This window comes from Oryx dammah, unplaced genomic scaffold (genome assembly GCF_014754425.2).
Source record: "Oryx dammah isolate SB20612 unplaced genomic scaffold, SCBI_Odam_1.1 HiC_scaffold_11, whole genome shotgun sequence".
NCBI classification, from domain to species: domain Eukaryota; kingdom Metazoa; phylum Chordata; class Mammalia; order Artiodactyla; family Bovidae; genus Oryx; species Oryx dammah.
In genome coordinates this window covers 24229073-24256993 of record NW_024070195.1, presented here as the reverse complement: position 1 = coordinate 24256993, position 27921 = coordinate 24229073, and the positions used below count along the sequence as shown (strand labels likewise).

At 56.6% G+C, this 27921-nt stretch overlaps 6 protein-coding genes across 16 annotated transcripts; 4 read left to right on the top strand and 2 right to left on the bottom strand.

Moving 5' to 3' along the window:
• Positions 1–155: 155 nt before the first annotated feature.
• GPSM3 (G protein signaling modulator 3) lies at positions 156–2330 on the top strand. Of its 5 annotated transcripts, XR_005722815.1 has the most exons (5): positions 156–590; positions 798–906; positions 1155–1316; positions 1557–1887; positions 1987–2330. XR_005722815.1 is itself a non-coding variant. In XM_040250377.1 (4 exons), the coding sequence occupies exons 1-4, from the start codon at positions 370–372 to the stop codon at positions 1692–1694; spliced, it is 630 nt and encodes a 209-aa protein (XP_040106311.1). In that variant the 5' UTR covers positions 156–369; the 3' UTR covers positions 1695–2330. The 5 variants fall into 5 exon arrangements, 3 of the variants coding, with proteins under 3 accessions (XP_040106311.1, XP_040106313.1, XP_040106312.1); XM_040250377.1 differs by having other exon boundaries at positions 1557–2330; XM_040250379.1 differs by having other exon boundaries at positions 157–590; positions 804–906; positions 1117–1316; positions 1557–2330.
• A 492-nt stretch (positions 2331–2822) lies between these two features.
• Positions 2823–8262, top strand: PBX2 (PBX homeobox 2). The gene is made up of 9 exons (XM_040250373.1): positions 2823–3384; positions 4327–4400; positions 4630–4877; positions 4978–5168; positions 5357–5492; positions 5601–5754; positions 6144–6232; positions 6353–6439; positions 6575–8262. The coding sequence occupies exons 1-9, from the start codon at positions 3164–3166 to the stop codon at positions 6665–6667; spliced, it is 1293 nt and encodes a 430-aa protein (XP_040106307.1). The 5' UTR covers positions 2823–3163; the 3' UTR covers positions 6668–8262.
• A 107-nt stretch (positions 8263–8369) lies between these two features.
• Positions 8370–11871, top strand: AGER (advanced glycosylation end-product specific receptor). 3 transcript variants are annotated; one of them, XM_040250376.1, is made up of 11 exons: positions 8370–8827; positions 9002–9108; positions 9239–9431; positions 9612–9676; positions 9990–10077; positions 10172–10354; positions 10504–10634; positions 10819–10960; positions 11205–11231; positions 11355–11484; positions 11607–11871. In XM_040250376.1, the coding sequence occupies exons 1-11, from the start codon at positions 8776–8778 to the stop codon at positions 11704–11706; spliced, it is 1218 nt and encodes a 405-aa protein (XP_040106310.1). In that variant the 5' UTR covers positions 8370–8775; the 3' UTR covers positions 11707–11871. The 3 variants fall into 3 exon arrangements, with proteins under 3 accessions (XP_040106310.1, XP_040106309.1, XP_040106308.1); XM_040250375.1 differs by having other exon boundaries at positions 10172–10366; XM_040250374.1 differs by having other exon boundaries at positions 10172–10387.
• A 116-nt stretch (positions 11872–11987) lies between these two features.
• RNF5 (ring finger protein 5) lies at positions 11988–14563 on the bottom strand. 2 transcript variants are annotated; one of them, XM_040250380.1, is made up of 6 exons: positions 14301–14563; positions 13222–13240; positions 13015–13127; positions 12858–12912; positions 12663–12780; positions 11988–12569 (listed from the first exon to the last, which is right to left on the bottom strand). In XM_040250380.1, the coding sequence occupies exons 1-6, from the start codon at positions 14438–14440 to the stop codon at positions 12472–12474; spliced, it is 543 nt and encodes a 180-aa protein (XP_040106314.1). In that variant the 5' UTR covers positions 14441–14563; the 3' UTR covers positions 11988–12471. The 2 variants fall into 2 exon arrangements, with proteins under 2 accessions (XP_040106314.1, XP_040106316.1); XM_040250382.1 differs by lacking the exon at positions 13222–13240 and having other exon boundaries at positions 14301–14515.
• Positions 14564–15783: 1220 nt separating this feature from the next.
• Positions 15784–24328, top strand: AGPAT1 (1-acylglycerol-3-phosphate O-acyltransferase 1). 3 transcript variants are annotated; one of them, XM_040250363.1, is made up of 7 exons: positions 15784–16450; positions 21146–21354; positions 21585–21718; positions 21987–22162; positions 22311–22406; positions 22536–22608; positions 23081–24328. In XM_040250363.1, exons 1-7 carry the CDS (start codon positions 16298–16300, stop codon positions 23263–23265), a joined length of 1026 nt encoding a protein of 341 aa, XP_040106297.1. In that variant the 5' UTR covers positions 15784–16297; the 3' UTR covers positions 23266–24328. The 3 variants fall into 3 exon arrangements, with proteins under 3 accessions (XP_040106297.1, XP_040106298.1, XP_040106299.1); XM_040250364.1 differs by lacking the exon at positions 15784–16450 and adding an exon at positions 16844–17144; XM_040250365.1 differs by lacking the exon at positions 15784–16450 and adding an exon at positions 17211–19721.
• On the bottom strand, positions 24260–27892 carry EGFL8 (EGF like domain multiple 8). 2 transcript variants are annotated; one of them, XM_040250370.1, is made up of 9 exons: positions 26957–27892; positions 26317–26532; positions 26029–26151; positions 25808–25920; positions 25612–25707; positions 25333–25503; positions 25179–25258; positions 24944–25097; positions 24260–24625 (listed from the first exon to the last, which is right to left on the bottom strand). In XM_040250370.1, exons 2-9 carry the CDS (start codon positions 26415–26417, stop codon positions 24576–24578), a joined length of 888 nt encoding a protein of 295 aa, XP_040106304.1. In that variant the 5' UTR covers positions 26418–26532; positions 26957–27892; the 3' UTR covers positions 24260–24575. The 2 variants fall into 2 exon arrangements, with proteins under 2 accessions (XP_040106304.1, XP_040106305.1); XM_040250371.1 differs by having other exon boundaries at positions 26317–26443.
• Between the last annotated feature and the right edge of the window lie 29 nt (positions 27893–27921).

Below are 27921 nucleotides of genomic sequence, written 5' to 3'. Positions count from 1 at the left end.
CATGCCCCTCCCCATCCCAGTAAGTCAGGGAAGCTGGGAAGCAGGGGGTGGGTCCTTAGAGAAGGCACCTGGGGTTGGGGGTTGGGGGTGGGGGGGTAGGGGGGATTCTGAAGAGTGAAACCACTTCCTTTGTAGCTAGTTCCTGTGTTGACAGAGCTGAAGGGGAGCAGGGGGGTGGAGGGAACACGGCTGGGGTTTAGGGGGCTACTGAGGCTCTAAAGATGAGAAAGCCAAAAATCCTTTCCCATTCTGAACCCCCACCACTGCTGCAGCTGGAGGAGCTTTTCCCAGTCTCTCTGCTCCCCTGGGGCAAGAGAAGTCAAGCAAGCAGTTTGGGTGGGAAAAGAGAACTGGAGGAAGTTGACAGGGATGGGCGGGGCCCGTGGGGGGGCTGACCAGGAACCCAGCTTCCTGCTCAGTACCCAGGCATCCAGCCCCCGGCTCACCCCCACCCCTGTCGGCCCCTGCTCCCCTCAGGAACTCAGGGTTCCGGCCCTCCTCCCAAATCCCAGCTACCCCCTCCCCCATCGGTTTCTCCCCTCCAGGGTATGGAGGCTGAGAGACCCCAGGAAGAAGAGGATGGTGAGCAGGTGAGCTCGGCACTGGGCTGGGGAGGCTGACACTGGGAGAGACAGAGGTGAGAGGACCTGGGGCAGAGACTGAGTGACGGTAGACGCCGGGGACTTGGACGGGTTTGGGCACACTGAGGCAGGAACAGAGACACAGAGAGGAAGTGGGCTGCTGGCCTAGTCCTCTGCCCACCCCACCCCCACTTGACCGGAATGGATGTCTCTCAGCATCAGGGCCCCCATCAGGATGAGCATGGCTGGCCCCCCGCGAGCTCCAGCACTCGGCCTTGGAGGTCTGCCCCTCCGTCCCCTCCTCCTCCAGGGACTCGCCCTACAGGTACCCCCAGCCCCGCTCTGGGGAGCTCCCTGACCTGGTACACACTTCTTTCCTGATCCTATTACCAAGGCCCACTCCATCAAGGGCTCTCTCCCCACCCCTTCCAACTCCTCGTCACACCCTGGTAGCCCTGACACCCCCCCACACACACACACCCACCACTCCTTTTGCCAGCCTCTCTGGATCTGAGCCCCCGCCTCCTCTCCCCAGCCCTGGGGCCCCGCTCGGCCTCCCTGCTCTCCCTGCAGACCGAGCTCCTTCTGGACCTGGTGGCAGAGGCCCAGTCCCGCCGCCTAGAGGAGCAGAGAGCCACCTTCCATCCCCCCAAGAACCCCCCAAGCCTAGGTCGAGCCCTGCCCCGGCCTCTTGAGGACAGAGAACAGCTCTACAGCACCATCATCAGTCACCAGGTGAGACAACCCCCGCCCCTCCCCCCAGAAGGCAAGACCCAGGCTTCTTGGTTCTGGCCCCTTTTCTCTCTTGGGTCCTACCCTTCCTTCTCCGCAGGCATCTGCCCCCTTGCCAGGTCCTACTCTCCCTATCCCCACATCATTGGTGTCCTTTATGCCCCTCACACCAGCCCTGGCTCCTCTCAAGGCCTGCTCCTCTTAAAACCTCACCATCAACCTCCCCTTCCTCTACTCCTCCAGTGCCAGCGGATGGAAGCCCAGCGGTCAGAGCCTCCTCTACCCCCAGGGGGGCAGGAGCTCTTGGAGTTGCTGCTGAGAGTTCAGGGTGGGGGTCGAATGGAGGAGCAAAGGTCCCGGCCCCCCACACACACCTGCTGAGACTTGAGCCCCCACCAGCCCCTCTGCATTCCTGGGGCTCAAAAGCTGGGCAGCCCCACTCATGCCCTCACCCCTGCTGGGGAGGAGCACCAGAGACTGGAAGACCCAGCAGAAATCTCAATATTCATCACCCTCATCCACCTTTCCTGGGAAGTGGAGTGGGCGAAAGTCTCAAAGCCTAGGAATAGCCAAGGTAGGATGGATAATAACTCCCGCCATAATCAAGTATGTTATGAAGCTATGAGAGGATCCCAGCCTCAGTGGGACACCTCACCCTCTCTTCTGATCTCAGGGAGTGCCTGAGAGTCTCCGTCCTGAGCTGTGGGGACAACCCCCGTAGTCAAGCTACCAGGTGGGATCTCAGGGCTCTGTCCTCCATCTCCCAAAAGAACGGCAAATCTCCCAAGGTTTTGACCTGGGAATTCCACCCTCCTTCCCAATAAGAAGAAAGGCAGAGAGGGCACGGCAAAGGCATAAAGACCATTCTCACATCTCCATAACCCGCACCCCCTAGCCCCAGGACTGAGGGGCCTACAGGCTGTGAAAGGACATTTAGCCCTGCCCACCCTCCCTCCCTACTGCTGTTCTGAACTGTCTGATGTTTGGTTATATGAATAAATGTGATCCCCCTCTGGACTGAAGACTGGTGTCTGGGGTGGCCGGGTGGAGGGTAGGAAGGTGAGGCCGGAGGCTGCCCGCTCTCCCGAGTCTGGCCAGAGGCCAGCTCCCCTCCCTGGCTGGTTAATTACTGGCTCATTAAGCAGCGGCTGGAGACCTCCCTAATTATCCCCCCCAGCCCCCCTCTCCTGGTTTTAATTAAGTAGAACAGGGAGGGGAGTCATTAGGATAAGAAATATGAACTAAGCTGTCTGTGAACCCAGGCATTCCAGCGGCCAGGGTCCTCATCAGCTTGATCCCGGATTCAGAACCCGGGTGGAAGGACCCCCAGCCTCCAACACGCCCCCGCTTCAAGGCCACAGAAGTCCAGCTCCTGGGCCCTTCCCTCTTTTTCCCCACGGGCTAGTCTCCGCCCTCGTCCCCTCCTCCACTCGGTCTCAGTTCCTATGTTTCTGTGCGTCTCTCTCCGCCCCCAGCTCCTCCCTGTTCCTCCTCCCTTCTCCCCTCCTCTTCCTCCCCGGCTCCCCTCCCCCAGCCTCCCTCCCTCGCTCCCCCCTCCTCCCTCCTCCCTCCTCCCTCTCTCTCTCTCACACACCCCCGCTTGGGCCTCCTCTCTCTCTCCGGCTCCATTTTCTCCGCCGCCGGGGGCCGGGGTCTCCTGTGGGGGGCCCAGACGGTACCCCAGGTCTCCCTTCAGGGCCGGGGTGAACCCCCGGGAGAGCCGGGAGCCGGGGAGACGGGCGGGGGTTGGGGCGGAGGGAGCAGCGGCCCCAGCGAGTTTGGGGGGGAAGTAACCAGGCGGGGGGGGAGGGGCGGAGCAGGGAGGGGGCCTCAGGGCCCCCCCCCCAACTATGGACGAGCGGCTGCTGGGGCCGCCCCCTCCAGGCGGGGGCCGGGGGGGCCTTGGATTGGTGGGTGGGGAGCCTGGGGGCCCTGGCGAACCTCCCGGTGGCGGAGACCCTGGTGGGGGTAGCGGGGGGGTCCCGGGAGGCCGAGGGAAGCAAGACATCGGGGACATTCTGCAGCAGATAATGACCATCACCGACCAGAGCCTGGACGAGGCCCAGGCCAAGTGAGTGCCCCCAACCCGGGACCCCACACGGACCCAGCAGAAGCCCCGCTCACAGTCTCTGAACCTTCTGGGAGCCCCCAACTCAGGACCCTCCCCAGGATACTACAGCTGTCCTCTCCTTACTCCCGGGAGCCCCGAGATAAGTGATCCCTCTCAAACCTCCCTTCACCCCCAGTCCCTGAAACCTTTGAAAAGGGGAACCCTAGGTGGTCTCACCCCCCACCTCTCCCTAACCACCCCACACTCCCCTGGAACATCCTTTCATCTCCAGAGACCCCTTCTGACTCCCACACTAAAAACCTGCTGTGCTGTCTGCTCCCCTAACTCTCCAGCCCACCCTCTTCCTAGGGCTCTCCAGACCCCTCCCCAGGGCTCCGACCATTTCTCTCCACCCAGGGCCCAGCCTCCAAGGTCCTCAGGCACCCTCCGCCCCTGCTCAGTTGACACTAGGAGCCCTGCTCAGTCCCAGGACCCTTCACACATCTCTATACTGAACTCCCCACTTCAGCTCAGCACCCCTAACCCCCTCGGGCACCTCAAACTCTGATCTCCTCCTCCTTCTCCTCGGCCTCCTCCTGTCTTCCTCTGAAATCTACCTAGTCACTCTTATTTCTGCAGTCATTCCCACATCCTCTTCTGTACCTTTCTAGACCATCTCCCACAGTCCCCACCTGGCCATGGTGCCTTTAGCTGGCGGCACCTTCCCTCCTTCCAGCCAGAGCCAGGCAGCTTCCCCTTGTCTCCACATGGAAGCTGAACTCTTCCTAAGAACCCCCCAGACTTCATTCGGCCCCCACCCTCGCTTTGTCTCGCCACAGATTTACCCACCACCTCCCTATTCCCAAGCTCCCCTCTCTTACCCTCGTGGGTGTGTCGTCCTGTGGTTGTTTTTCCCCCTTGGCAATTCCATAGCCTCTCAACTTTTCTCTCCCGTTCCCCAAGGAAACACGCCCTAAACTGCCACCGCATGAAGCCTGCTCTCTTTAGCGTCCTGTGTGAAATCAAGGAGAAAACTGGTACGTGAGTTCCCTCCTCCGATTCCTCCACTCTGGGGACAGAACCCTGTTCCCTGTGGAACTTAGGCTAAGAGTTTGACAACTTGGGGCCCTGAGGAAAGTGTGGGTCAGGAAGATTGCTAAGGGGGGCTTGGGTGGGAACCCACGCCTGGAGCCTTGGGTCTCCAGGAGGGCTGAGAGCTGGGGTGTGGGGTCCCTGGGTCCCTAAGTCCACTCGCCTGCACGCTAGGCCTCAGCATTCGAAGCTCCCAAGAGGAGGAGCCTGTGGATCCACAGCTGATGCGCTTGGACAACATGCTTCTGGCAGAGGGTGTGGCTGGGCCTGAGAAAGGGGGTGGCTCAGCGGCTGCAGCGGCGGCAGCTGCAGCCTCCGGGGGCGGAGTGTCCCCTGACAACTCCATTGAACACTCGGACTATCGCAGCAAACTTGCCCAGATCCGCCACATTTACCACTCGGAGCTGGAGAAATATGAGCAGGTGAGGAGAAGAAGCCAGAGTGGGTGGAGGGAGAGGCCCTTAAGGGGGATGCCCAGGGCCAGAGGGCTCTGCTCACCAAGCCTCGGGGCCCCCACTGCAGGCGTGTAACGAGTTCACAACCCACGTCATGAACCTGCTGAGGGAGCAGAGCCGCACGCGGCCCGTGGCACCCAAGGAGATGGAGCGCATGGTGAGCATCATCCACCGGAAGTTCAGCGCCATCCAGATGCAGCTCAAGCAGAGCACCTGCGAGGCCGTCATGATCCTGCGTTCCCGCTTCCTGGACGCCAGGTGGGGCCCAGGGCCCCCAAACGGCCCCCAGCACCCAGCTCCTTCCCATTCTTCTCCAAGCTCCGGGGCCACCGTGTTGCACCGCACAACAGTCTGCTCCGTGACAGTGGCGCCCTCTGAAGCGAATCAACAGGATGGTGCGGCCAGGACACCAGCACCCTCCTCATCACCCCCTCTCTCCTCTATAGACGGAAACGCCGTAACTTCAGCAAACAGGCCACGGAGGTTCTGAACGAGTATTTCTACTCCCACCTGAGTAACCCATACCCTAGTGAGGAGGCTAAGGAGGAGCTCGCCAAGAAGTGCGGAATCACTGTCTCTCAGGTACCGGGGAGGCTCGGGGAGGCGTTTGGAGGGCACACAGCTGTCACTAAGGTGTTCACAGAGGAACAGGTTCCCACCTGACCCTGCTTTCTGCCCACCACCCCGCAGGTCTCCAACTGGTTTGGCAACAAGCGGATTCGCTATAAGAAAAACATAGGAAAGTTCCAAGAGGAGGCAAACATCTATGCCGTGAAGACCGCCGTGTCGGTCACCCAGGGAGGCCACAGCCGCACCAGCTCCCCGACACCCCCTTCCTCCGCAGGTGGATCCCACTGCCACCCTGGCTGGCTCTACTGCACGCTCCCTGCTTTTGTTCCCACTTCTTACCTAGGCAGGATCAGAGCAGAAAGAGGGGGCCTTCTGGGGTGAGAGGGACCAAGCTGGTCAGATGGGTGGGGATATCAGGGGGCCAAGGCCACTGCAGTGAAGTTATTTCTGCCATTCTTCCAGCAAGTGGCCAGAGGAGGCTCAGAAACAGCTCGCTCCTTCTGAGTGTTGCCATGTTGTCTTGTGGATAATTTGGGTATGGTGGTGCGCCTCCACCAAGCTAGTCCAGGGCACCTTCTGAAAACTGAAAGCTGTGGGGAGTCTCCCATCTGCGATCACAGGCTCTGTTACACTCTTCCCTACTTTCCCTTCTGCTCCCCCAAGGCTCTGGCGGCTCTTTCAATCTCTCAGGATCCGGTGATATGTTTCTGGGGATGCCCGGGCTCAACGGAGATTCCTACTCTGCCTCCCAGGTCAGGTGGTCCATCGCACCTTGAGTAGGGCTTTTTCAAACTCGGTTTCCCTACTTTGGGATATGAAAGTCTTTTCTTCGAGGTCTCTCACTGAGTCCTGTCCTCCCCTGTTGCCTGCAGGTGGAATCACTCCGACACTCAATGGGGCCAGGGGGCTACGGGGATAACCTCGGAGGAGGCCAGATGTACAGCCCTCGGGAAATGAGGGTGAGTAAGCCCCTGAAGCCCCTCTCCTCACCTCTCACCAGGATGGGGGTGGGGTACCTTTTCCCTGGCAGCGCTGGCCCCTGTGCTGGGTTTCTCAAAGCCCCACCCCAGCTGTCTGTCTCTTTTTTTTCCCAGGCAAATGGCGGCTGGCAGGAGGCTGTGACCCCGTCCTCAGTGACATCCCCGACAGAGGGACCAGGGAGCGTTCATTCGGACACTTCCAACTGATCTTGCCCCTTGGGGCCACAGGGGTGGGGGCTCACAAGGCAACTCTTGAAGAGGACGCAGGCATCCGGAGGAGAAGACCCAGACACGGGAGAAGCACAAGACAAGAGAAGGCCAGACGGGGCCGTCCCCTCCCCGGCCAGATTCTGTCAGTGCTGGGGGTGCCGACGACATGGCAGGGAAGATGGGGTCCCCTCGGGAGAGTGGGGTCTGTCTACCCCTTTTTTCTTTCTTTTTTTCCTCCCCCTTTCTCTCTCACAGAAACACACACACCCTATTTCTCAGATCTTTCCTCTCCTTTCTCTCTCATAAACACACCGGCAACTATTCTGTCTCTCTCTCTGTCTCTCTGTGGGCTCCCCCACTCTGCTTATCTGCTCTGGGATCTGTGGAGACGCCAGCCCTGCCCAACCAGAGATGCCAAAAATGGGGACATGACTTCTGGACAGAGGACATGGGCCACGCCCCCTGTGCCCCCCCACCTCCTGCCCCTCCAGACGGCTTTTATTACCTCATACGCAGCTCATCTTAAACCAATAGAATCGCTCGGTGGACAAGAGTGTCTGACTCAGATATCTACCTCGGAGGGAGTTTCTGCTACTTTAGGGAATTGTTGACTGGGCTTTGGGGTTGAATTTTTTTTTGTTTTTTTTTTTAAGGAAAGAAAAATTATCCTGGGGTTCCATCTGTAGTTTTTTTAATTCTGATTTTGGGGGTTTTTGTTGGTGGTGGTGGTGGTTCTTAATTTTTAATTTAGTTTGGGGAAGTAGATGTTTTTATAAATAATGTTGTTTTTTTTTTTAAGTTTCTTGCTTTCCCATATTAGGGGTAATAGCCAAAGGGGTCATGATAAGAGAAAGGGGAACAAATAGGCCTGCCTGGCTCCAGTCCTGTCCATCAGGAAGTAACATTTAGCAGGGCATCAAGCCTGCTCCCCCACACACACACACAATCACTTAGGTGTTCTCCTTTGCTTATAAAGTCACTTAGGTGTCCTTTGTTCATGTGGGCAGCTTTCTGCTGCATTTAGCATGGAGGCAGTCGGTCTTGCTCTGTCGGCCTATCCCCTCTCTTCCTACATCCCTTGGGCAGGGCCGGACTCAGTAATTTTGAGCAAATGGCACATCTAAAATCCTTTTTTTAAAAAAACTATTATTTACAGATTGGAGGAGGAAGAATGGGGAGGGGGTTATTGCCAAATATGTTAAATATGGGTTGGGGTGTTTGTGTGTGTATTGCCCTCAGTTTCCCCAGATATGAGGTATCTTTTTTCTCAGTCCAAAATCAAGAGGGTGGGGGGAGAGAGGAAGGAGGCTGCAAAGAGCCAGGTTATGAGGGAAGGTAAAATCACCATCCCCAACCCTCGGCCCTGAACCCTACCATCTGAACCCCTCGAACATCCTCAGGCGTTTTTAAGACTGTCACAGTGGGGAACCCCTCCCGTCAAAGATCCAGGCAGGATTTGGGGGGCAGGTTGGGAGTGTGATGGGTGGGGGCGGGAGGCATGGGCTGGGGGCAGTTCTCTCCTCACTTGTAAACTTGTAGTTTCACAGAAAAAAACAACAACCACAGTTTTAAATAAAGAAATTTCTTTTTTTCCTGGGTTTAGTTGAGAATTCTTTTCAAAAATATGAGAAACCCCAGAAAAAAATTTTTTTTCTTTCTCAGGAAACCCTAAGTAGCTGCTCCCCGCTGCCCACCCCACCCAGGTCTTCCCGTCTTTCCTTCACCACCCAGGCCCCAGGTTTCACCCCTGCCTCCTGGGAAACAGCCAGGCCTGAACCCTGTTGCCTGGCAACCTTGCTTAGTCATCCAGTAGCCTTCGGTGGACTGGTGGAATAGGTTGGGGGTCCTGAGGGGTGAGAGACCCTAGGAGATGCACTCCCCACCCCCATGGATGTGGCTGTGCCCAGAGGCTGGTAGTGCCCTGGGGTGGGGTGACAATTGTTTCTCCCAGTACCTGAAGGACTCTTGAATTTGAATTCCTAGCATTCCCTGTGACGGGACAGAACGGGGGAGATGGGGGCAGGGGAGAGAGTACAAGCCCCACCTGGGGTGGTGGCCACAGCAGCAAGGGGCAGACAGAGCCAGGAGCCTGGGAAGGAAGCAGGATGGCAGCAGGGGCAGCGGTCGGAGCCTGGATGCTAGTCCTCAGTCTGTGGGGTGAGCCATTCCCCCACCACCAACCCTCCTGGCAGAAGGCACCCCGCCCCGTCCCCAAATCTCCCCCCCAGCTTTCCAAGAACCTGGGTACCGCTTTCCAGTCTCCCTCATCCTCCCTGTTCTAGTCTTGCTAGCCCCCATCTCCCTGCTCTCCATCGTGGTGCTGTCTCCCAGGGGCAGTCACAGGGGACCAAAACATCACAGCCCGGATCGGAAAGCCACTGGTGCTGAACTGTAAGGGAGCCCCCAAGAAACCACCCCAGCAGCTGGAATGGAAACTGGTAAGTGGGGCTCCTGTCTCCACTTCTGGGGACACCAGTGAGACTCGCGTCCCCTCTCGCCCACCTCCCTTCTTCATCAGTCCTTTCCCCAAGGGTCTGCACTGTTGAGGCCCCTCTCCTCTACCCCCAGAACACAGGCCGGACAGAAGCTTGGAAGGTCCTGTCTCCCCAGGGAGACCCCTGGGATAGCGTGGCTCGGGTCCTCCCCAACGGCTCCCTCCTCCTGCCGGCTGTTGGGATCCAGGATGAGGGGACTTTCCGGTGCCGGGCAACGAGCCGGAGCGGAAAGGAGACCAAGTCTAACTACCGAGTCCGAGTCTATCGTAAGGGTTCTCAGGACCTCTTCACCACCCACCTCTCATCTAAGGAAAAGCCTTCGACCCCAGCCCTTGACTCTTTGGCCCTGGCCTGGGAGAACTTGACTTCAGCTGCCCCCATTCCCACACCCAGGGTGTGAGAATCTTCAAAGCTGTGGTCTCTGATAGGAATTTTCCCTCCTTCAGAGATTCCTGGGAAGCCAGAAATTGTTGATCCTGCTTCTGAACTCATGGCTGGTGTCCCCAATAAGGTAGAGGATGAAAAGAGGAGACGTGGAAAGGGGTCCTGAGGATGGGAGGGGAGTGTAGCTCTGTGTATGTGTGTGTGTGTGTATCACTCAGTTGTGTCTGACTCTTTGCGACCCCATGGACTGTAGCCCAGCAGGCTCCTCTATCCATGGGATACTCAGGGCAAGAATACTGCAGTGGCTGGCCAGTTCCTTTTCTAGGGGATCTTCATGACCTAGGAATCAAACCCGGGTCTCCCACATTGCAGGCAGACCCTTTACCATCTGAGCCACTGGATTCTCGTTTCCAGAGATGATGAAGTTGATTTTTCCCCAGGTGGGGACATGTGTATCCGAGGGGGGCTACCCTGCAGGGACTCTTAGCTGGCTCTTGGATGGGAAAACTCTGATTCCTGATGGCAAAGGTGAGTCCCAGGGTCTCCCCTCCCAGCTGCCTTCTTTCTGAGCCCTCTCCCACACCCACCCTGGAATGTCTCACCTTGCTTTCCCCCACCACAGGAGTGTCCGTGAAGGAAGAGACCAAGAGGCACCCGGAGACAGGGCTTTTCACACTCCATTCGGAGCTGATGGTGACCCCAGCTCGGGGAGGAGCTCTCCACCCCACCTTCTCCTGTAGCTTCACCCCTGGCCTTCCCCGGCGCAGAGCCCTGCACACGGCCCCCATGCAGCTCAGGATCTCGAGTGAGCGCCGAGGTGGGGAGGGCCCCAACGGGGGTGAGCACATGTCAGAATGTATGACCCTCAGGAAGGGGAGGGTTCAGCCCGTGGCCACTGGGACCACACACAGGTAGGACTCTCAATCGCCATCCCCATCGCCTTCCCACCCCCAGATGCTGTGCCACTGGAGGAAGTCCAGTTGGTGGTAGAGCCAGAAGGGGGAGCAGTAGCTCCTGGTGGTACCGTGACCTTGACCTGTGAAGCCCCTGCCCAGCCCCCACCTCAAATCCACTGGATCAAGGATGTGAGTGACCCGAGAGGGGGCTGGCAGGTAGCAAGATACATAATTGGCAATTCGGAGGGCAAGGGGTTCATGGAGAGGCAGGCGAGGAGGTACAAGGGTATCTGAGGATGTGGAGGCGAGGACATAAGTATGGGATGTGTGGACAGGGGGTTTAATAGTCTCCTGTCCCTCCTTCCCCAACCAGGGCAGGCCCCTGCCCCTTCCCCCTGGCCCCGTGCTGCTCCTCCCAGAGGTAGGGCCTGAGGACCAGGGAACGTACAGCTGTGTGGCCACCCATCCCAGCCACGGGCCCCAGGAGAGCCGTGCTGTCAGCGTCAGCGTCATCGGTGAGACCTCCCTCTGAATCCCAGGCCAACCCTGAGGCTGGCTGAGGGACAGTGCAGGCCCCAGTTCCCCACCCTACACTAGCACTGTCCCCAAGAGCCACCCCGCCCCCCTCAGTGCAGCCACACCCAGGCCTCCTCTGCCCGACACAACCCAAGAGAACAGTCTGTCCCTTTAAGGGGCTCACTGGGGTTCCCACTAAATACCTCTCTTCCAAACTGAAGCCTTCCCTTCTTTGTTTTCCAGAAACAGGCGAGGAGGGGATGACTGCAGGTGAGGGGGTTGGATAAAGTCAAAGAGAAGCAGACAGACCTCAACGGGACTGAGGGGCTGGTCAACCAGAAAGGAACTGTGAGTGGTGGGGCCGGGCCCTCAGTTATCCCCATCTCCATACAGGCTCTGTGGAAGGGCCGGGGCTGGAAACCCTAGCCCTGACCCTGGGGATCCTGGGAGGCCTGGGGACAGTTGCCCTGCTCATTGGGGTCATCGTGTGGCATCGAAGGCGGCAACGCAAAGGACAGGAGAGGTGAGTGGAAGAAGCCAGACACCTCAGACTGAGAACTTCCAGGCAGGAAGCAGAGGTGTGGGGTAAGAAATGATGGCATGCTGGAAAGCATGTGCAGAATTCTCCCCAACCCTCCTCCCCAGGAAGGTCCCAGAAAACCAGGAGGAAGAAGAGGAGGAGAGAGCGGAACTGAACCAGCCAGAGGAGCCTGAGGCAGCAGAGAGCAGCACAGGAGGGCCTTGAGGAGCCCACGGCCAGACCCCATCCATCAGCCCCTTTTCTTTTCCCACAGTCTGTTCCAGCCCCAGCCCAGTTCTCCTCTGTATAACCTTTAGCCCACCTCCCCCCAAGTTTCTCCCACAACCAGAGCCTCCCACAAAAAGTGATGAGTAAACACCTGCCCCATTTGCTGTGTGCTGTGTGCTGCCCTCTCCCCCACACTTCCCCACACCACACCAATATCTGCTCAAGTTGGGGAGAAGATGCGCCTGTCTTGGAAGGAAGGAAGGACGGGCAAAGGTAGGCAGAGTGAATACGTCTCACCATGTTTACTGAATTTATCATAAAGGAGGTAGTGAGGGGAGGGAAGCACTTGAGAGTCAGGACCCACATTAGACACTGGGGAGAGAAAAATTAAATTAAATCAAGGGGAACATGGGAGAAGAGTCAGAGGGAGCCTTGCCCACCTTTCAACATCAAATCAAGAAATACGGTGGAAAGCAAAGGATCGGGAGAGAGGAGAGACAGACACTGTCTTTAGTCCATCCTCCTCTCCCAGAGCCGGGAGTTATGACGCTACTGAGGGAGCAGTTCAGAGCACAGGTTCTCCTATCCTATGCACAGATGTCACTCCTCCTCCACACATCCTTGTGGGAAGTGGCCAGCGTTGGCCTTAGCCAACAGAAATGAAGGGCTTGGGTGGGGAGAGTCCAGGAGCAAGGAAGGGTCAGCAGGGACCCCCAATACTGATTCTCCTCTGGCTGGTAGTGGGCAGGAAGGAGACATGGCTCAAATACTGAGCAGCCAGAAAAAGAAGAAGATGGCAAGAAACAGGAAGAGGGAGTCCTGCCAGCTGGAGGCCGGGTGACCCTGTCCCAGATCCACACCTGTGGGAGAGAAGAGAGCTGTGAAAGAGGCATCCTCTCATAGGCCAGGGGGTTCAGAGGATTTGCTGGTAGCAGTTGAGGGCAGACTCTTACCTGTACCCCGACGGAACGGTTCATGGGTATTGAAGACGGTGGTGAAAAAGCCAAAGGGAAAAGCACCGACACCAAATGAGAAGTGAAAGCCCCCAGTATCGCCAAATGGCTGGAATCCCTAGGGAGGCGGAGAAGGTCAGTGGGAAACTGGGCGAGTCTTTGGCAAGGAAGGAACACAAATCAGACAAGACTCACCCCTCTGCTCTCTGGAGCGGGTCGCTGGCCCTGTGGGCGGGGTGGAGTTTTCAATCTGAGGAAGAGGAGAGGGAGTATCAATATTCCCTCCTCTTCTACACCTCACTCCCCAGACAGAAGTGTCCACTTTCCTTCAGTACCACCTCCCCTCTCTCACCTGGGATCCTGAGGCTTCTGGCTCCCTCGCCCATAGAGAGGGACAACGTTTTCTCTGCTGATCCCAGCTTTGCACACTGGGCACTCTTGCCGCTCTGGTCGTGTCTCCAGCCACTGGGGGAAAAAAATGTGGTTTCCAGTACACAGAAGGGTTCTTCCAGCTCCTCAGACCTCCCCATTTCCCTCTTCATCTCCTCTGAGTACGCACCTGATGAAGACAGGGCCAACTGCAAGGGGGAAAAGAAAGGTCAAACCAGTTGAAACCAAACACAAAAGGGATACCTACCCAACCTCAGAGTCCCACCTCGCTGTTACCAGGTATTACCTGCTGTTTCTTTTCATATTTTCCACAACTCCTACCATGCCAGCCAATTTGGCCATCCTGCTTCTCTAACCTTCCAAAGCTACATCCATTCTCAACAGGCTCAACCCTCACCTCTCTCCTCTCCCCCACCGCACCCCCCACACCCCATACATATACAAATCCTCACCCCTTCCTTCTCTGCTTTTCAATTTAATTTCCAGTTTTCTTCAACCACCCCTTTGCAGGTTCCTTTCAGCCCTCGTCTCATTCTTGTCGCCATCACTCCCCAACCAAACCCCCTTTACCAGCACCCACCTTCTCCCATTACTCTTTTCCTATCTCCTATGCTCAATAAAGACCTTACTTCCACAATTCCTTAATCTTTGGGGGCTGCTACTCCACCGTGCTCTTGTCCGGAGGTTTCTCATACCACCCCTTGACACAGCTCACCTGAATATGATCCCACGTTCTCTAGATCTCCCCTAACCTTGCAGTCTAATCCGTTCCCAACTGTACAGCAGCAGCTGCTGCTGCTACTGCTGCTGCTGCTGTGTCGCTTCAGTCGTGTCCGACTCTGTGCGACCCCATAGATGGCAGCCCACTAGGCTCCTCTGTCCCTGGGATTCTCCAGGCAAGAATACCGGAGTGGGTTGCCATTTCCTTCTCCAATGTACAGCTAAGACCCCTCAATTTCCAGAGGTAAGGTGGCTCGGGTCTCAACTGCACAGATGTGCGGTACCCACCTCCTGCGCCTCATTTCTTAACACACTAGTTGGCGCCTAGTTCCTACGACTTTCCACGGGTCTCCTCTATACAGACGTGACCCTCTCACCCACACATACCCCAAAAGACGCAAGAAGCCCCCTCAGGCCTCACCTATGAAAATGTGCCCTCCGATTGCCCGTATGACTGTGGCACCCCCACCCCAACCTCCCCAGTATAGATGTGAGCCCCACTTATTTTTGCCCCTCTCAGATTCTCACCAGTACAGGTGGCCACACACACTGACCACAGCCTCCCGAGCAGTCTCCAAACATATATTACATTCGAAGGTCGCGCCCGCCCCGCCCCGCTCGCGGTTTGGCCCTTCGGGGCCCCCGTCCTCCTCCTCCGCTGCTGCCATGGCCGGTACTCTTTCGTCCCCCGCGTACCCCTTAGTCCCCCGAAACACACATACAGACGCCCCGAGAAACGAGAAACCTCCTCTGGCCCACGGTCTTTGGGCAGGCTTCAAAGTTTTCTAATCGCTATTGGCCTGAGTGCCTGCCAATCATACAGAATTGGAAGGAAGGATTGGTCCAAAAGGCGGGGGCGGAAAGATGATTACGCGGCTCCGCCCTTGCACAATGACTATTGGCTGACACAGTCACAGTTAGTCTGCAATGCCACGGGATTGGTAACAACTCCATACGTCCTGTCACCCAGCTAGGGCGGGCTTTATTCGTCTGAGTAACTGCCAGTCATAACCAAAGGCCAGAAGCAATTGGCTCAAGACTGCTTAGACCTCGCCCACTACAAGCCCCAGTCTTTCTTTTACTTCCTCTTTCAGAGAACATCCGGATTCCTATTGGACTTTGGAGCGTTTGGCTCCGAAGCAACTGATTGGCTACAACTCGACAGAAAATGGTAGCTAGGTAAAGTGCGCGTGCGCATCAGGCGGAGGGACGGGGTGGGCCAATCCTATGAGGATTGAGCCTTCTCTGGTCCCACCCCTTCACCTCTATACTGTCGCCATGGTGACTGCTCTACAATAGGCGGGGTTTGGGGTTCAAAGGCCTCGTGTCGTCCTCATCCGGGTCCTCCGACTGAGGTCTCTCTCGACTGATTGGACCCCTTTTTTCGCTCCTGATTGGCCGAGATCGGGAAAGACGGCGACGAGCTCGGAAAAGAGGACAAATACTAGGGTCGCAGGGTTCAAAATGGCTTCGGCCTCCTTCGGTGACGTAGAGAGCAGAACTTGGGTCCGCCCCTCCCTCTTAGTGAAGAAGGGAGCAGGACTTGGATTAGCCCGACGTTTGGATGGTGCGAACATCAATCTGCAGCGCTGGTGTTAACCCATCTCCCTCGGCTGGACGACTCAGCCCGCCCCTCTTTAGGTGATTTACAGAGCAGAACTGAACTAAAGACCCATCCCCTTTTTAACGTGGCACATAGTAGAACGAGTTGACCTCGACTCCGTTTTAAATCTTAAAAGCAGAAAAGGCCTAGCCCCCTCCCTTTGTGAGTGGGTGCAAGAGGCAAGGCCCACCCCCTTTTAGGCGACCCGCCCCTTCTTTCTCCTGTGCCCGGCAGAACTGGGGTCTTCCTCGTGGGCTGGACCCCTGGGACTTAGGCAGGCTGCTTCAGAGCTTGGGCCTTTCGCACAAGTTTGGGCCTCTTCTACAGTCAGTGGCCCTCACTGTAGCCCAAGGAGCAGAACTAGGTAACAGTCCTGGAGTTACTGGTGTTCTTTATATCCTTTTCAGGGCAAAGGTGACTGGGGGCTGGAGGCCCGACACAAGCTGAGGGTTCTTCAACAACATCCTGATAAAAAGGCCCCACGTGACTCAAGTGAGGAAAGATGAGAAATTAGGAGTCACCTATGGCAGAGGAGGTTAAGGTTCAGGCGACGTGTAGAGGTTTAGGGAAAAGGTCATTGAGAAGGAGAAGAGGAGACCCAATAGGAGTGGAGAGTGATGGGATGATCCTGACAAGGGGATGATGGGAGTATGGTGGAGAGAGCTAGGTACATGACTACAAAATTAAGGAGGCATGCTCATCCCAGAGGAAACAGCATTCTTCCTCACTTTTTCAAGAAATTAAGCCTAATGTCCAATTTCCATTGGAAGAAAAGCATACATCTTTTCTATATTGCAGAGACGGGTAGTCTCAGCGTGGGTGAGTAAGGAGACTATACGAAGGGAGAAAGTAAGGTACAGCCTAGAGGGACAAGGGCCTGAGAGTTTCCCTTCTCCCCAAAGACCAGGATGGGGGGCGGGCAATGGAGGAGGGAACTGGACTGCTAGGAGATAGTGGCAGGGACAAAGGGCAGAGATCAGATGAGGGTTGGAAGGTGAGGTGGGGTGACATCTCGTCTCCATCGAGCCCTGGAGAGAAAAAGAAGAGACGTGAAGAACCCCGTGCTTGGCATATAGTAGGTGCTTGATAAATATTTGAACTTGAATGGGGAACAGGAGGAGGGAGCTGGAAAAGGGTTGGAGTTGGATGGAATAAGCAGCAGATGTGGGAGTTGAGGGAAAAAAGAAGCCAATTGACAATATGAGGAGAACTGATGGAGAATGAGAAGGAATACACCAGCAAGGGACACACAAGCCATGTGTGCCGAAAGGAAGTTGGAGGAAAAAAGATGCAGCTGGAACCAGAGAAGGCCAGAGAGACCTAAGCAGAGACCAGCTGAGCCTTCGTGGGGCGGAGCTAGGCAGAAACTGAACGATGTGGGGAGGCGATAACAGGGTCCCCGGGAGGCGATTGGCAAAACAGGGCGCCCATCAGCGCCCCCTACTTCCTGGCCAGCCCCGGAAATTAGCGGGCGTGGGGAGGGGTGGCGGGGGATAGCGGCAGCAGCAGCAGCCCCAGCCCTCAGAGAGACAGCAGGAAGGGAGGGAGGGAGGGAGCTAAGGGGACAACCCCCCACCATTCCTACCGCTATGGGCCCGGCCTCCCACTCTCACCTCCCCTCCTTCGGCCGGGGCTAGGACACCCCCAAATCCTGTCGCCCCCTTGGCACCGACACCCCGACTGAGGCAGAGACACAGCCACCCGCCACCACCGCTGCGGCAGCCTGGCTGGGGAGGGGGCCAGCCCCCCAGGCCCCCCACCCCACTGAGGTGGGGGCAGGAAAGGGATGGGAGGAGGAGGGAGGAGGGTGTTAAAAGGGACGTGGAGGAGGGGATGGGGGAGAGATGGGGTCTGGGAGGGCGGGCTTGGGGAGAGGGTTGATGGGAAAAGGATAAGGGCCGACTGGCGAAGAGGGTTGCTGGGGAAAGGAGAGGGGGCCTGAGACGGGAGAAGGATGGAAGAGACACAAGAGGGAGGAGAGATGGACACCCTGCGAATGGGGGTGTGGACAGGGGATCTTGGAGAGGAAATTCCCTTCACCTTCCCAGTTCCTTTTTGTGCCCTTTAGCCCCACATAACTCTTGGGGGGTTGTGGCAGTCAGAAGGCAGTTTACTGCCCTCCTTTCCCCAGCAGAATTGGCTTCCTAGGAATGCCCTCAGACACCTCTGTTTCTGTGTAGGCACAGGACCTCTTGTTTCTCAGTGGCCTTCGGTGCTGTGTTCGACCCTTACTGACATACAGATGCCTCGTGGGGGGCCGTGTTTTCTACACTGAGTGGGTGTGCCTTTGACGTGTTTAATGGCTTCTATGCCGGCAGTGTGCCCAGTGCTGTCCACAGGCTGTGGAGAAACAATGTGTTCTTTTCCATCAGAATTGCCTGCTCTCATATCTTATGTCCATGTCTCATATGCAGTCTTGACATCTTCACGTCTGCGTGTTCTCATCTATTGCCTCTATTGTGTGGTTCCATGTTTCTTGCCCATGTTATGTATTTGCACGTTTACTTTAGCATGTAGAGACCATACCTTACTTTGTTCAGGCCCACAGGTGCTGTGTTTAGTCCCACCATATGCAGGCGCCTTCGTGTGTGGGATCTCATGGCTTAACTGACTCGCGCACACTCAGTTGTGATCAGATTGGCCTGTTGACTACCTGTGTTTTCTTAGTCCCCGGTTCACATCACCCACGTGCATGCCCCTTCCATGATGTGCTGATGTGACGTGTCCACAACTCATGTGCTTCTGGTTAGACATGTTTTTCATAATTTGGGGGGCAGTATATTTTGTGAGCCATATGCTCATTAACTCCCTTGGCACTCCATTGTGCTTATGAATCCTCGGACATTTCCTGTTCTGCAGAGGAAAGGAACGTCACATATTAGAGAAGAAGATAACTGGGCCTCCATGTTGCTGAAGAGCCACCCCCATATACCTTCCCTTGCTGACCCCCATCTCTTCACGCACATTATCTCTGGCGCCTGTGCACAGTCTGTGTCCATGGAGCTCAGTGCACAGCACAGGGTCAGCCCTGCCAAGCACATGAACTGTCCCTCGCTCTTTGCACTGTTGGCACGCATTTGATGACACCAGCATCTTTCCCCTGTGGCGTGTTAATCCCCATTCTGTATGTTTCTCGTGTGCAAGATGATGTGTTCCATCTTGTCTCCTTGTTGTTCTGCCGTCACCGTGACCCTGTCTTGTGTGTGTGCATCCAGAGTAGGTTACTGTTAGGCCTGTGTGTTCATTGCCTTCTTGGTGCCTTTTCTTTTCCTAGTTAATAGTCCTCAAGAGGGTAGCTATCTGCTTCATGTTCAGAGGTGTTCTCCCGTTAATTACAAATAGGTGGGTATGTATACATCCTTATAATCTGTCCAGCAAATGTTTATTGAGCATCTTCTCTGCTTCATTCTGTCCTGGGCATTGGGAGTAAGACAGTTCCTGCCATCAGGCTGCCTGCAGGCTAGGAAGGGAAACACAGGTGACCTCAAGCAACTACACGCTGTTTAGTGTTGAGGTCAGTGGTCCTCAGACTTACATGCACATCAGATTCGCCTAGATGGCTTGTTAAAACACTGATTGATGGGCCCAGTGCCCAAAAGTCCTGTTTCAGAAGATCTGGGGTGAGGGCCAAGGATTTCTACACTTTGAGAACCAGTGATCAAGATAAAGTGTAATGAAAAGACGAGCCTGGAGGAGTTCAGGAAGAGCTCCAAAAAGTGACACCAAACTGGATGAGGCAAGTGAAGAGGTGGAGGAACATCCCCACCAAAGGGAACAGCCTGTCGTGACCTAGAAGCATGAAAGATCATGGTGTGTCTGAGGAACTGCAGTTAATCGGTGTGCTGGAGTGAAAAAGACTCTTGTAGGGATGTGGCCAAAGATGTAAGCAGAAGTCAGCCTGTCTGGAAGGGCCTTTGGGCAAGAGATATGCTCAGATTGGTGTCACGGAAACATCCTGTGGTTGCTGTGTGGAAGATGGATCGAAAGGGATGAGTTAGGAGCCTGTTGCACATAGTCCAGGGGAGACACGCTGGTTCCAGCTTGTGGGGAAAGTAGGATGAAGCCACACTGAGAGCCTGCTCTCCTAGCTGGCAGTCCTGTTTCCCCTATCATCTGTCACCTTCACCCTTGGCAGTGGACTTACCTTGGAGCACAGTCCTTCTGTCATGGAAGGGAGTGCCTTTGGCCTTGATGTGAGCGATAGATGTTTACCTGAACGCTGTTTTTGTGAATTGTGACCCTGCCCCCAACAGTGGGTCGGAGTGGAGGAAGGAGGAAGAGCCTGGAGAACAGATTCTGCATGCCACGCTTCCTCCTCCTGAGCTCCTTCCTCTCCCGGGCAGGTGGTACGATGACCCTTTTACTCTTTCGCCCTCCTCCTCCCACTTGGTGAGGCCTTGCACACTGCCTGCCGGACCACTCTGCCTCCAGTGTCGCTGGAAGCAGGGGGAGGGCTGGTGGGATTTGTTTGCCTATCTGTGGAGGCAGGGTTAATGGACATAGGTATGTCCATGGGTTGATCTGGGAGCGGGGAGCCTGCCTGGGTGGAGAGGGGTTTTACTGGGTATGATTTTGCCATCCTTTTATCTGTCATGATTATAAATTTGCATGTGTGCATGAACAGGTCTGTCTTTATATGACTGTGTGTGTCTGGGTTTGCATCAGTGACAGAGCCTTTATTCTTGCCTGTCAGCCCTTGAGACTCTGTTTTGTCACATACATGGTATCTACTATGTGCTATGTGTACACATGTGTACAGATATTTTTACAGACAACAGCATAACCAAGTGGTTAGGAGCACAAGCTGCTTAGGTTTAAGCTAGGAAGTACCCCTTAGGGATCATATCACCTCAAATAAGTTTTTTAACCTCTCTGGGTCTATTTCCTTTCAAACGTAAATTGTGTGTTTTCGTATTTAAAGACTTAACATAGTATATGGGCTTGAACCCGCCTGCCAGTTCAGGAGACATAAGAGACTTAGGTTTGATCCCTGTGTTGGGAAGATCCCCTGGAACAGGGCATGGCAACCCACTCCAGTATTCTTGCTTGGAGAATCCCATGGACAGAGGAGGCAGGCTACAGTCCGTAGGGTCACAAAGAGTCAGAGACAACTGAAGCAACTTAGCAGCAACGGCAACATAGTATATAGACCAGCCTTGTACAACAGAACTATAATGTAAGCCACCTATGTAATGTTTAATTCTCTCTTAGCTACATAAAAAAGGTAAAAGCAGGATGAAATTAATCTTAGTATATTGAACCCAGAATGTCCAAAAAGTTACAATTTTAGAATGTAATCAATATAAAAGATTATTAATGGGATATTTTGCATTGTGTTTTATTCAACATCTTTGAAATCTGACATGTATTTGATACCTCTCAGCGTCTCTCAGTGTAGAATAGGGCCCATTTCAAGTGCTCAGTAGCCATATGTGGCTGGTGGCTACCATATTGAACAGCAGAGAGAGAGACCATTATAAGAGCCTTACTGGCTGCAAGTATTAGCTATTATTAATGTCCCTTTATTGCCATGTGTCTGTGAGCTGTGGGTGTCCATGTCGTGTGTCTTTTGTGTGAATATATCTGGCACCTTCAGGGATGGGTGGGAGAGCAGCCCTGAGCTCCCATCCCCACCACCCCCCTCCTAAAGAGGCTTCCTGGACAGGTGTTAATGCTCCCCACAGTCCCCCAAACCTTCGCCGCGCACCTTGCCACCCCGCCCCCCACCTCCAGGAAGCAGGCCCACTGCCCTTCGCCCCGCCCCCTGCAGGTGACCAGAATGGAGCTGTGGCCAGGGGCGGGGACTCTGCTGCTGCTGCTCTTCCTGCTGCTGCTCCTCCTGCTGCCCACTCTGTGGTTCTGCAGCCCCAGTGCCAAGTACTTCTTCAAGATGGCCTTCTACAACGGCTGGATCCTCTTCCTGGCTGTGCTCGCCATCCCTGTGTGTGCCGTGAGAGGACGCAACGTCGAGAACATGAAGTGAGGTCCCAGGGGCTTGGGGTGATGGAGGGAACCTCAGGTCAGAAGCGAGCAGTGGATGGGGAGGGCAGTGAGTGTGCAGGAGACACTGAGTGAGCCCAGGGACGAGGAAGGGGAGAAGACTGCCAAGATGCCCAGGAAGATGGCAGGGTGGCGGGGAGCTGAGCCCTGCTGGCGGATGTATGCCAGCGGGTCCCGCTGGAACCCCTTGCCATATGGGACCCCTGCAGGATCTTGCGTCTGATGCTACTCCACATCAAATACCTGTACGGGATCCGAGTGGAGGTACGAGGGGCCCACCACTTCCCTCCTTCACAGCCCTACGTCGTCGTCTCCAACCACCAGAGCTCCCTCGATCTGCTTGGTGAGCAGCCTCTCCTAGCCACACTGGGAACCTTCCCTGGAATCACCTCCCCTAGGGGTCCTCCACCCTCCCTCCTCTGGGACGTTGCCCCCTTGCTCCCTCCGCTGCCCTCAGGAGCAGGGTGATAGACCTCCAGTCACCCTTACTTTCTGGGGCTCCCCTGCCATCCCAGGCTACCTCTTCCTATATCTCTGGCCCCTGGCGGTGTGGCTGAGGTGGGCTGCTTTCTGTGATGCTGATCCTCACCCCGCCCCCACCCCTGCCCCAGGGATGATGGAGGTGCTGCCAGGCCGCTGTGTGCCCATTGCCAAGCGGGAGCTGCTGTGGGCCGGCTCTGCCGGGCTGGCCTGCTGGCTGGCAGGAGTCATCTTCATTGACCGGAAGCGCACTGGGGATGCCATCAGTGTCATGTCTGAGGTCGCCCAGACCCTGCTTACACAGGATGTGAGTCACCCTGGGAAAATGGGGTTTAGAGGGTGGAACAGCTGTAAACTGATGTGCAGAGTCCACAGGCCTCAGAAGTCCCATGACAGCATCATAATCATTTTCTGACCTCTCCATGTGTGTCTTCCTTGACCCCCCTCCCCGCCAGGTACGGGTCTGGGTTTTTCCCGAGGGCACGAGAAACCACAACGGCTCCATGCTGCCCTTCAAGCGTGGCGCCTTCCACCTCGCAGTGCAGGCCCAGGTGATCCAACTTCCCCTTCTCCTGACCCGCAGTCCCCAGCATCCCTTCCCCTCCTGGCAGAGGCTCGTCATGGGGGCCTCAGAAGGGAGCTCTGGGCTGACCGCTTTCCCCCACCCCCCCGACCTTCAGGTTCCCATCGTGCCCATTGTCATGTCCTCCTATCAAGACTTCTACTGCAAGAAGGAGCGGCGCTTCACTTCGGGTGAGGGCTCTGCGCAGATCTGGGACTGGGGGTGGCTGGAAGGGCCATGAGGGAGGCTAGAGGGATACCCCACGAGGCAGGAACTTCAGTGTCAGAACGGTGAGATGTCCACCTGATCGTGTAATGTGACCCCACATCAGCCGATACGTATTTATGAAGCAGCGTTGTACCCTGCTAGGTGGTAACACTCCGTCCTTCCAGTAAGGGCCATTACTGTCTAGCAGGGAAGATAAGCCTGTGTGTGCAAAGTCAGAGCATCCGGCAGTAAACGCTAGACCATGAGGGCTGGCAGGGCACTGAGGTGTCTGGACTGGGGTTGAGGAAGGCCTCAGTGAGTAGGTGGCAGTTGCCCACAGCAGAGGGAGGGGAACTGAAAGGTGGAGGACGGGAGCAAGCAGCAGGAGAGCTCAGCAAGCAGGCCCAGGTGGCAGAGTCCCAGCAGACGGCCCTGACGGTGCTCACCCCCTCCCAGGGCGATGTCAGGTCCGGGTGCTGCCCCCAGTGCCCACAGAAGGGCTGAAGCCGGACGACGTCCCAGCTCTGGCTGACAGAGTCCGGCACTCCATGCTCACTGTTTTCCGGGAGATCTCCACTGATGGCAGGGGTGGTGGTGACTATCTGAAGAAGCCCGGAGGGGTGGGCGAGGCCCGGCTCTGAGCTCCCTTCTCATCCCCGCCCCCCCGCCGCGGGGGGGGCCCCCCCCGCTTCTCCACACCTACCAGCCCACCAGCCTGAAGCCGGGCCGAGCCCCTCATTTGCCCTCTCCCCACTTGTTCTCCTCTTGGGAATCTTCGCCTTTTGAAGTGAATGTGGTCACAGTACCGCTCCCTGCCCCCGTCCCTGCCGCCCTCCCCACAGACTCGTTGCCTTGGTGCAGTCTCCACTCTGACCCCTGCCTCCTGTGCCATCTTGTCTGTGGGACAGTTGCCTCTCCCTCATCCTCAGTGGTTCAGCCTACCCAAGGGTAGGAACACTCCATTCTGTCCCCAGTGGACCCTTTTCCTTTGTGGTCTTCTCTCCCACTCCACCTCACGTTGGCCAGTGGACTCATCCATTCTGTGGAACAATTCCTCACTCCCACGTCCACGGACACAGTGGACTCATCCGTTGGTGAGGACACTCCTCACGCTGTGGCTGGAAGCTGATGCGTGGAATACTTCTCCCAGGCTCACCCTGGGAACATTCCTCAGCACCTTCTCCCTTCTTTCCGTGGAGCCTCCTGTCAGTGGAGGCTGGACTCTTTTCACCCAGAGGTCTCATCCCTGCCCTTGCCCAGGTGCCCGGGCTTGAGCACACTCTTGGATGCCACATTTCTGCTTCCACCCATCCCCTGGGTACAGTTGTTCAGTGGTCCTGGCCCCCCAGTGCCCCGCAGCCCTCCTATATCATCCTAGCCGGGCACAGGGGGAAGAAGCAGCTAACAGGTGCTGCACCCACTTCCCCCTGGGGAGCTGGGGAAAGGACCTGAACCCTGGCTGGAGGGGATGGGGAGGGCTTTTAATTTATTTCTCTTTTCTTTTGAGGCTTTCCCTCTCTGAGCCAGTTTTCATTTCCTCCCTATGGCAGTAGCCACTCCCTGCCTGCCACCCCAGACCTGTGCCCCCAAAACCGGGGAGGTGGGCTGGGAGCAAAAGGAGAGGGTGGGACCCAGTTTTGCGTGGTTGATTTTTATTAATTATCTGGATAACAGCAAGAAACCGAGAATAAAGATTGAGCAAGATCTGGGCACGTTCTGGCTGTTTTTGTTAAGGAGTTAAGAAAGCAGTTCTCACCCGGGCATCGGCCCTCGCCGAGGATTCAGGGGCAGCAACCGCCTTCCTCCACTCTTTAGCTTCGCCGGGTTTCCACTGTCCATGGCTCCTCAGCAGCAAAGAGCCTTATCTGCAGCTCCCTAGCCAGCCAATCCCAGAGGATTAGTGAGTCCAGTTTCTGTATAAATTAGAGGGCAGGGGCTCTGCAGAGGCTCCCTATCTTCGCCCTTTGAGGCCTGGGTCCAGGCTGTTGTCCTCACAGGAGCCTGGTTAATGACAAAGAGACAGGCAGACACATCGACTGTGTACTTCTGGGATGCCTAGAGCGGGCCCTGGACGCTGTACAGATTGACAACCTCTCTCAGCAATAAGTGGAACCGCCATTGAGCTGGAGAACGGGGTACCCGAAGAGGGGGTAGAGGGGGTGGTGACGTGCAGAAATCTGCGAAGGTATGAGGTGAGTGGGTGCAGAGGAAGGATTTTGGATAAGAGAAAACTTAAAGAGTTGGGAAAAGGTGTCTTGAGGAGCTGGGGGCAGTGGTGGGGAGATGGGGGTCCCCACTGAGAGGGCCATGGGGACTCACAGGTGCCCAGTCTCTCCTCCAGCAGCAGCACCTGGTCACTGAGAGACTCGATCCTATCACCCCAGCCCCACAGCTCCGCCACCTGCTCGGGCTGCAGCTCTTCCGGGGGCACCGGCAGCACTGCTCGGACCCAGGCGCCAGCCTGACCGGCCCACTGGAAAGGAAGAGATACCTCAGCGGGGCAGGGAGGGGGCCTGTCAACTCTGCAAGTGTGGCCTCTGGCATCTCCACTCACCTGCTCCAGCCTCTCCAGGCGCCCTCGCAGCTCGCGCATCTCCCGCCTCAGGGCACGCTCATCAGGTCCAGCCTCACGAACTGGGACCAAGGAGAGCGAGCGTCACTCTTGCCCGGGTTCTGCCTCTATTCGCCCCCTGCTGCCACCCACTCACCGGCCACGTTGAGGATGCTGGCACTGGTCGGGGGCTCTGGGGCCTCCTCCACGCAAGTGCGCCCATCCAGGCCCAGAACCAGGCCGTGCGGGCAGCCACAGGTGAAACTGCCCGCCGTATTGAGGCAGCGATGCGAGCAGAGAGTGACTCCAGTTCTGCATTCATCCACATCTAATTACCGGAAAGAGGAGGGGGCTGACGGGGGCGGGGCGGGGATGGGCGCCACTGGCGGGCAGGGAGGTCCTGGCACCACCCCCGAGGGAGGGCGAGCCGACTCACCCACGTGACAGTGCTTCCCACCCCAGCCCGGGGCGCACTCGCACTGGTCCGGCCGAACGCAGACGCCTCCGTTCTGGCAGGGCTTGGCGCAGATGGCTGAGGGTGCAGGAAGTGGGGTTCAGAACCCAGCGGAAGGCCTGGCTGTCCGCCCAGCGGGGCGCACCTCCCCCTAAGGCCCGGGAAGCCCTAGCCTCACCTTCATCACAGGTGAGTGCCCCAGGATGCCGCTTCTTCCAGCCCTGGCAGCACACGGCGTGGGTTTGCCGCACCTCCTTCCGCACCTCCCTCCAGGCCACACGGTACGTGGTCCTGGAACACAGCGCCAGGCTCTGGGCGTTGGCCTATGTATGGGTCCTTGTCCTGGCTCGGGGGGGTTTCCTCTTAAGAGACCCCGGGGTCCCGGCTCCCCATCCTCACCTGTAGGTGCTGCAGACACGCCTTCCAGAGCACAGGGTCAGATAGGGCTTATATACAGGTTGGCTGTAGGACTCATTGTAACGGAGTGGGACCACCAGGATCTGCTTGGAGCAGACCCCCTGACTGCACCCATGTGGGAAAAAGTGAGACACTGAGTGGGCCAGGCCCTGGGGAGCCAGAGCCCCACTTCCCTTCACCCTCCCTAAACATGACAGCCTCATCCCCCTCCTCAACTTTGTTTTGCCCCCTGGGAAGCCCCACCCCCGGCCCTGCCACCTCTGTTGTCACCTCTCTTTGAGGGCTCCACCCTTGGCCCCCTCGCCTGTCATCAGTAGCAGGAGGAACCAGAGTCCACCTAAGACAGTGCACGGCTCAGCGCTGGACCCCATGATTCTCCTTGACTTCAGACTGCCAGCTGCAGGCAAGAAGAGGTTAATGGAGGCCCTTCCCCTCTGCTAGTAACTTCTCCAGCTCCAGCACTCCCAAGAACAGTCTGCTGGTGCCCTGTAAGCCAGGCAGGACATTCATTTGCACACTTGCACTAGCCACCAGGATTGTCAGCACCTGCACATATATTTAACACCACCATCCTTTAACACATACATGGTCCATGCAGCACCATACAAGCTCACAGCCTGACACACTCCCTCCACCTCCCTTCAGGCCCCTCCTATCTCTGATGTACCCTCTTCCATCCTAATCTTCCTACCTTCAAAATCTCAGATATTCACCATTACACCCCTTTACATCTTGTACACAACCCACGCACCTGGAGACCCCACCTTAAGCACACTCCTGCTACCCTCACAACCCCACCACCACATACACCCTGGACCCATGCCCCTTACTCAAACAACACCTCCAACTCACACCCACTCTAAGACTGTTAGTGACCCCCCCTCTTTCCCCATTGACATTCTCTCCCCACCTGTCTTTGCCTTTCTCCAGGAGACTTCAGGCTGACCAGCCTCAGCAGCAGCCACTCAGACTGGTGGGCGGGCTGCAAAGGGGAGGAGGGGCTGGGCCAGACAGAGCCCTCCCATCCCTGCCCCCTCCCATAAGCCTCCTCCCATAGCTGGAGCTTGGTCAGTTCAGTGGGGTCTAAATCCCCAATGATCTTCACCCCCACCCCCTGCAGCCAAGTAAAGAGCCCCCTAGAAGTTTCTTCTCAACCATGAGGCCCCTTATTTGGAACTCCCCCAAGTCAACAGAGGCTACTGGCTTTGAAACACCTGGCCTTTGCCCTCCACCCTTCAACCCAACACAGACGGGAAGAATTGAGGGGCAGGGAGAGGCAGAGCTGGCAGAGAAGAAAGTGGGGTTAGGTCATGGGAGAAAAGGCAAGATCAGCTGAGGAAAGAAAGAAGGGCGAGATACCACAAAGGTGGGGGAGGTTGGGGAGGCTGCCCAAGGCACTGAGGGAAAAATTGCCCCCATTTCTTGATGACATTTATTAGGCCCTGGGGGGCGGAGAGGGGGCAGAATTGAGTCAGCCACCGCCCCCCATGCCAGAACAGACAGGGCCTTATTGTCTCTACCAAGATTCCTTCTTTCAAGGAAGAGGAGGCTCATTGTCCAGCCCCTCACCCAGCTCTGGCCTACAAAGGTCGAAAAGGGGCACAACAAATGCCCACCCTGACCCTGCGTCCCCTCGTCTAGCCTGGGGGTGGCTGGTGCATTCCACCCATGAGGCTGGGGCCCAAACCGTTAGAGCCCTAGGCTCAGCCCCCCAATTGCAGGCTGGGACAGGAAGAGAATTGTCCTCAGCAGGAAAGAACCCACAGAGAATCAGGAACCCACACAGAATGGGCATTAAGAGAGCGGAAACACCAAGGGGGTCCCACCCCAGACCAGGCATCCGGGCACCCAGGCCCCAGGCTCTCCATCCCCACC